This window comes from Tupaia chinensis, unplaced genomic scaffold (assembly GCF_000334495.1).
Source record: "Tupaia chinensis unplaced genomic scaffold, TupChi_1.0 Scaffold000294_5, whole genome shotgun sequence".
Lineage (NCBI taxonomy): Eukaryota > Metazoa > Chordata > Mammalia > Scandentia > Tupaiidae > Tupaia > Tupaia belangeri.
In genome coordinates, this window is record NW_006159782.1 from 1,942,795 (window position 1) to 1,950,367 (window position 7,573).

The 7,573-nt window shown below is 41.4% G+C and overlaps 1 protein-coding gene across 1 annotated transcript in view; it reads left to right on the plus strand.

Moving 5' to 3' along the window:
- The first annotated feature begins 16 nt into the window (after positions 1-16).
- The window catches only part of ST13 (ST13 Hsp70 interacting protein), a 50,023-nt gene continuing 42,466 nt past the window's right edge, over positions 17-7,573 (plus strand). The window contains 1 exon segment of the mRNA XM_006172396.3: positions 17-254. Within this exon segment, the coding sequence (XP_006172458.1) occupies positions 145-254 (110 nt within the window). The 5' untranslated portion in view covers positions 17-144.

The following is a 7,573-nucleotide window of genomic DNA, read 5'->3' on the forward strand; positions in this document are numbered from 1 at the left end:
GCGCCCGGGGCCGGGGAGTTTCTGGTCTGTTCTGCCTCGCGGCTGCCGCCCCATTGTACACGGTCACGCTGAGCCAGCGCCTTGGCCTGGTGTTTGGCTCCAGCCTCCTCAGCCGCGTTCCCTTCCTCTCGCCGCTTCCCAGCCATGGATCCCCGCAAAGTGAGCGAGCTCCGGGCCTTCGTGAAAATGTGTAAGCAGGATCCGACCGTTCTGCACACCGAGGAGATGCGCTTCCTGAGAGAGTGGGTGGAGAGGTGAGACCAGGGCCTGAGGACCGTTGGGGCGGGAAGAAGGGCGGCCGGGGGGAGCTGCCGGAGGGGGCCGGGAGCAGGGTTGGGGTCGCGGAGGAGACATACAAGGTCGCGCCACGTTGAGTGATTAATCGTTAGTTAAGGCTCGGAAACTTTGGAGAGTACAGGGGCTAGGGTGCGAGGGACATGGTTGGGTTCCCCGCACCCTGAGCACGCCTGGCAAGATACACAGATGCTGGCGGTTCTAGGGATTGGGCACTGGATACGTAATCAACGAAGGAGACGAGCACAGCAAGAGCTTGCCTTTGCAGGGATTTGTTTTCGTTTAAATCTTTGGTGTCCTGATTAGGTCGCATTGACATACAGCAGCTTTCTTACGCACTGGCCCTTTGAATACCAGTGCTAAAAAGAATGACAAATAAGTTATGAAAATAATTGTGTTTGATTGTCGTTACTTTAGAGGATCACGTATCTACCTCATTGGCAGTGCTTTCACATCAAATGATTAAGGAAAAGTGGGACCGGCGTGTTTACAGGGTATATTGTTTTCTTTAAAGTATTTCACTACGTGCGAGGAATTAAGTGAACAGGCCGGGAGCCAGGTGCTGGGAAACAGTACAAGTACTCTTCTATTTAGGGATACAGATGAATAGAGACTAATTCGTTTTGGTACTTACTATGTAACTGAGATTAGCTGTTCAGCACATTAGAGGGGCACTTCGGGGAAGAAAATGAGAGGGAGAAAGTCAATACTAGGGAAGAGAGGTGACGTTTTCACTGGGATGAATATCAGAGCAAAGAATTAAGACTACTAAGAGCGGTGACCAGCAGGTGGCATAATGGTTAAAGCGCTGGATACTCCCACATGGCTGACCACGATTCAAGTCTCAGACTTGGTAACTTTCTTTCTCACTTCCTCTGTATGTGTGTGTGTTTGTCTCTCTCTGGTCAAATTAAAATAAATAAATGAATAAATAAGACTTTAAAACAAACCTTGATCTACATACCCTTCTTTTAAAAAAAAAAAAGACTACTAAGAGCTAGTACTGTAAACGTTAATCCATTTAGTATGTTTTTATAGAGAAGAACTAATGATTACCAAGTAGTTAAAAGAGGTTTTTTTTTTTTTTTTTTTTTAAGAATTTTTAAAATTTTGTTGTTATTTTTAGTTTGACTAGAGAAAGAAAGGGAAAGTGAGAAAGCAAGCCACCAGGGTAAGGACTGGAACTGGTGAGCCATGTGGAAGTCCAGCGCCCTAATCACCGCCGCTACCTTCCGGCCACAAGAGTACTTGTAACAAGCCTTTTGTAAGAAAGAAGCTTCAGTTGAAAATTTTCAGCTTCGTGTATGTTTGATGCCTCTCCCTCCTTATGAGTTTCTTATTTCAGTCTTTTACTCCCCACCAGTTTTATAGGTACTGCAAGATTTTTCTTATGTTTGTAAAATTCGAAGACCATCGAAATTACTATAGTTAACTTTGAAATTATTGTTATCTGTCAAGAAGAATCCTATCTTGATAACTTGTTTCTCAATAGAAAAAGTCATTAATGGCTATTACATGAATGTCAGGACTAGCAATCAAGGGCTAGATTTTAGTAATTTTCTCGCTTGAATAACCTGATGATCCTAAAAGTCTCTTTTAAGATATTCATATGCTTTTATCTTATATCTCCTCTTTATGGGAAATATGCTACAATTATTCCTAAAAATCCCAGATAAAGCAGAGATATATATAACAACTTGAAGAAATGACCAGCACCAAGGGTATGTTGAACATATTCTGAGTGAATACAATGTTTTGTTTCGTTCCTATTAGAAGAGGAAGAGGGGATACTGAAGAAAAAGTTAAAGCATGTCTAAGAACTGTATTATAGGGACCAGCAATTGGCATAATGACTGGACTCCCATGTGGTGGACCGTGGTTCAAGTCCTGGACTTAAACTAACGCCAGGGGCATGTGCATGCCCAAGATCCCTAGAGGAGAATGGAGGAGAAGGGATTGCGACATGGCCATTCCCCTGGGGGACGAAGGGGGTGGGTGGGTGGTGGTGGTGGTGGTGGTGATTTCTCGCTTTGTCTGGCTTTCTGTCTGTATCTTTCTGGTGAATGCACCAGCCCTATAGCAACCCCCCCCTAAAAAAAAAGAACAGTATTATATTATGATGGCACAGTTATGGATATGCAGAGAATTCCAGCTTAAAGTCTGCAAAATAGTATTTGTCAGGCACTGTCATTTCAAAAAACACCACCAACTAGATAATTAATCAGGTTGGTCTATAAGTGAGGCGCTTAAAGGAGGAGGATTTGTAGTGTGTTGTAGTGTCACCGGGTATGTATTTTTCATTAGATGGCACGTGACATCACATTAGAATAACGTAATTCTGTTATAGCAGATTGGACTTAATTGTTGGGTCCAGGAATATTCCTAGACCTCATTCCTAGACCTGCATCTTAATTTAACATTTCTCTTACCTGATTCCAGTTTTTACCTTTCTCCTTCCGTTTATTTATTTATTTTTGTGGCATCCTAAATTGTTGGTTCACGTTTGGAATGGAGCATCTTGGCATATGTACGGACCTTAATTCATTTTTTTTTTAAGAGTTACTTAATTTTACAGGAAACAAATGGAAAATTTTTGTTGATAACACGTAAGTTGATGTGCTTGATTGAGCCAATATACAGTGTATGCTGAATGGGAAATCTCATTATGTATGCTGTAGTGATGTATAGTGAATGAATAAAATTTTAAAAATGGGAAAAAAAGAATTATTTAATTTTATTTATTTATTTTTAATTTGACCAGAGAGGAACAGAGAGAGAGAGTGAGAAAGCAAGCCACCAGGTCCAGGGCCTGAACTGTGTGGTAGGCCATGTGAGAATCCAGTGCCCTTAATCACATTGCCACCCACCAGTCCTCTTTATGGTTATTTTTAATTTGACCGGGGGGTGGGGGGGTGGGGGGGGTGAGAAAGCAAGCTGCCAGGTCTGGGACTGGAACTGCATCAGCCATGTGGGAGTCTAGTGCCATAACCACCATGCCACCTGCTGACCCTGGGCCTTAAGTCTACACTTAAATTGAGATAGTGGCACTTCTCACGTAATGACCAAGTTCAGTTCCTACTGCTAGGTAATTAAGCAGGTTGATCAATAAGTGAGGAGCTTAAAGGAGAATGATTTGTAGTGTGTTGTGGTGTCACAGGGTATGTATTTTTCATTAGATAGCACTTGACAGCATATTAGAATAACGTAATTCTATCCATATAAAAAACATGCATTAGGGACAAGCAGTTAGTGTAATGGCTATGTAGCTGGACTCCCATGTAGTCAACTGTGGTTCGAGTCCCGGACTTGGCAGCTTAAACTAACGCAGGCGCATGTGTGTGCATGCCCAAGATCCCAAGAGGAAGGCGGGGGAGAAGGGATTGCAGCATGGCCATCCTCCCTGGGGGGTGGTTTCTCGCTTTCTGTCTCTCTGTCTTTGTCTCTGGCAAGCGCACACACCCTATAGCAAAAAAAACCCAAAAACACGCATTAGATAAGCACCAGAAAATGACAAAAAACACCACAGCATAATAATATCTGCACTAATTGTCTGTATTTGTTCTAAATACTACTATGGAGGCACAGTAAAGTACATGTTTATAAACAAAATATGTAGTCTTGCATGATTGTGTGAATACTAAGGGACTGTGGGAAACACTGAGACCGGATTTCCCAAGTTGGAGAACCGGGTCTAAGTCTGAGCTGTTGTAAACAGGTAGGTTGTTAACTGGCTCTAAAGTTTTTCTATTTCTATTTCAGTCTAACTTTAACATTTTTATAGGTTCTGAGGCCTTTAATTGAGTTTGTACCAACTTCTTTGCCATGATATCAGCCTTTTTTTTTTTTTTTGCTAGAGGGTGCATCGGTTTTCCAGAAAGGGAGAGGAGAAAGCATCCACCGTGGACAGTGGTCGTGTTGCAGTCACTCTTCCCTCCTTTTGGGATTTTGACCACAAACACAAGTTCCTGGTGTGCTTCTCAAGCCACTGGTCTGGGATTCAAATGGTGTGGTTGGCCATGGGACATACAGCTACAGAGGTGGTGCTCATATCGATCTTACACAATCCAGTATTAAAGAACTAATTAACTTTATTATTATTTTTTTAATTTTCTTTTTTGGAGAGGTTTTTGCCATAGGGCGTGTACACTCGCCAGAAAGAGTGACAGACAGAAAATGAGAAATCACCCCTCAGTGGAGGACACGCCACAATCCATTCTCTGGATCTTGGGCACACACTCATGCGTCCGGCGTGAGTTTAAGCCACTGGGTCCAGGACTCGAACCGTGGTCGACTACATGGGACTCCAGCAACATAGCCATTACACCAACTGCTTGTCCCATTTTAAAAATTTTCTATAGGGCAAATGCACTCACCAGAGAGTGAGAGAAAATAGCAGGCTGCCAAGTCCTAGGCTTGAACCCGAACCATTATGCCACTCACAGGCACCAGCAATTTGCTTTTTATATTTTAAAGGGAAAGTGAGAAATCCACCCCCCCCCCCCCCCCCCCCCCCAGTCCTAGAGGGGCTGACTATGCTACAGTCCCTTCTCCATTCTCTTGGGATTTGGGGCATGCACACACACATGTCCTGCATGAATTTCCAACCTCTGGGTTCAGGACTGATTAGCCATGTGGGAATCCAGCACCTTAACGACCATACCGCATGTGGGTCTCACATTTGATTTGATGTGATAATTGACAACTTTTTAAATTACATAGAGGTGGGAATAGCAGGTGGCTTGGTGGTTAAGGCTCTGGAATCTCATGTGACTGATCACACTTCAAGACCTAGACCTGGTGGCTTGCTTTCTCTCTCTCTCTCTGGTCAAGTTTAATAATAATAAAAATTTTAAATTCTTAAAAATAAATTACACAAAGATGAAGAAAAATTTTCCTGAATAAGTAGTCACTGGGGATCCAAGGAGTTTCTTGCAGCAAAGTTTTTTTTTTTCCTCCATTGTATTTATTTATTCTGAGAGACAGAGACACCACAACCCCTAACAGGGTCTTTATGCTGAGATCTACCCCTAGCCTTCATCCAGTCCCAGATGATGGGCACTCACAGGCCCAGTGTACTCAGGGAGAGCTCCAGACATAAACCTGGAACCTTTCCAAGTGAGACAACCTCAGTGTGTGTAGTGTTCTGTCAGTACACCACCATCTGCCCCTCACTCTCTCAGCAAGTATTTTTTTAGATGATTTGTGTTTTATCTATTTAGAGTAAAGCATTGACATTATTTTCTCTTATTTAACAACTGTCTTTTGTATCTTAATGTGATTTCATAATTTGATTTATTGGTAGTCAGTAGTACTGTCCGTATTCTTCTTTTTTTTTTTTTGAGAGTTTTTTGCTATTGGGCGTGTGCGCTTGCCAGAAAGACAGAGAGAAAGCGAAAAATCACCCCCCCGGGGGGATGACCACGCCGCAATCCTCCATTCTCCTCGGGATCCTGGGCACACATACACATGCGCCCTGTTGTGAGTGTAAGCCACTGAGTCCGGGACTAGAACTGCAGTTGATTACATGGGACTCAAGCGACATAGCCATTACACTAACTGCTGGTCCCCGTACTGTCTATATTCTGCTCACGAGCACAAGCATGGCACGTGGCTTTTAGTAAATGTTTTAAATGAAGTAAACAATGCATTTCTAATCTCAGTATAGAATTTAGCACCAGTTTTTTGGTACATGTGTGTAAATAAATATAGCATAGAGCAGATTGCAAGTTACCAAAGTAGAGTTATGAATGACTAGCCCTACTTAATTGTGTAACATTAAAACCTATATAGGTCGAGTATTCCTTATCTAAAATGCTTGGTATCAGAAGTGTTTCAGACCACGGTCGACTACGTGGGAGTCCAGCGACATAGCCATTACGCTAACTGCTGGTTCCCATACTGCAGTGTTTTGACTGACCCCTTACCAGAGGTCAGGTATAGAATTTTCTACTTAGAGTGTCATGTGAATGCATGTAAAGTTTCAGATTTTGGATTTTCAGATAGGGATGTTCAGCCTGTACTTGGCAAAGCCTGGGTTGGCAGGAAATTGTTGGCAGGAAATTCATTTGTTCTTAATGTTGGAAACATTAATCCTATTTTCTGTATCTATAAATTTGTTATCTCCTACTAGTTAACTGTTAAGAACTCTATAAATCTAGCTTATGAATAAACCCTCCAGTGTTTAATTTTTCTTGAACAATTTATAGCTCAAAATAAGTACAGTACAAAGAACTTCTTAAAAAAAATTTTAGAGTTATTTAGTTGTATTCATTATTATTTCACTATGAGAATAAGCTGCCCCCCCCCCCCCCTTTTTTTAGGGTTTTGACACAGAGTGTGTGCACTTGCCAGAGAGAGGCAAAGAAAGTGAGAACTCGCCCCTGGAGGTAATGGCCATGCTGTAGTCTCTCCTGTTCTTGAGGGATTTTGGACATGCCCACACAAGAAGCTCCCCTTGTCATTTTTAAGCTGTAGGGTCCAGGATTTGAACCCAAGTTGGACATGTCAGAATCCAGCATCTTAATGACCATGCCACTTGCTGGCCAGTTTTATGCAACTAACACTATCATGTATTTCCTACAAAGAGAAATCAATTCAAGAAATGAATATTGATAAGAAATGAATATCGATATATTAATATTTACCACAATTACATGTATTTAGTTGTCATATCTCTTCATTTTTGTTGGGAAATGGTTTTTCAATTTTTGTGATCTTGCCAGTTTGCAAATCATAGGACCAGTTATTTTGTCGCTGTCTTTACGATTTGAGTTTGTCTGATCTCTCTTTAGGATTAGATATAGCTTAATACATTTCTTGGGGAAAAAAATTACTTTCCAAAGTTAGTCTACCATAAATTAGACTGTTGTGACTGTGTTTGGGCGTGACACTGATTACATTCCCGACATTGCATTGAAACTTGAGAAAAACACAGCTGAGGACCTTCATTAAAATTTTATTGTAAAGAACTCCTCTTTGATTACTGTGCTCCTTTGAAGACTAGTTTTTCTTTTAGAAAAGGACTTTTAGGTGTTTATATGCTTGTTACTATCATTTTACTTTGCTCAATTGCAAATTAAGCAATTTTGGGAGGTCATGTAATGATTATATTTACTTTTTGTATATGGAAGTCATTTCTTTTTTAATAATTTTTATTTACTTAATTCCATTTGTTATTATTTTTTTAATTTGACCAGAGAAAGAGAGAGGGGCAGGGAAAACGACAAAGCAAGCCATCCGATCCAGGACTCAAATTGTTGTCAGCCATGTGGGAATCCAC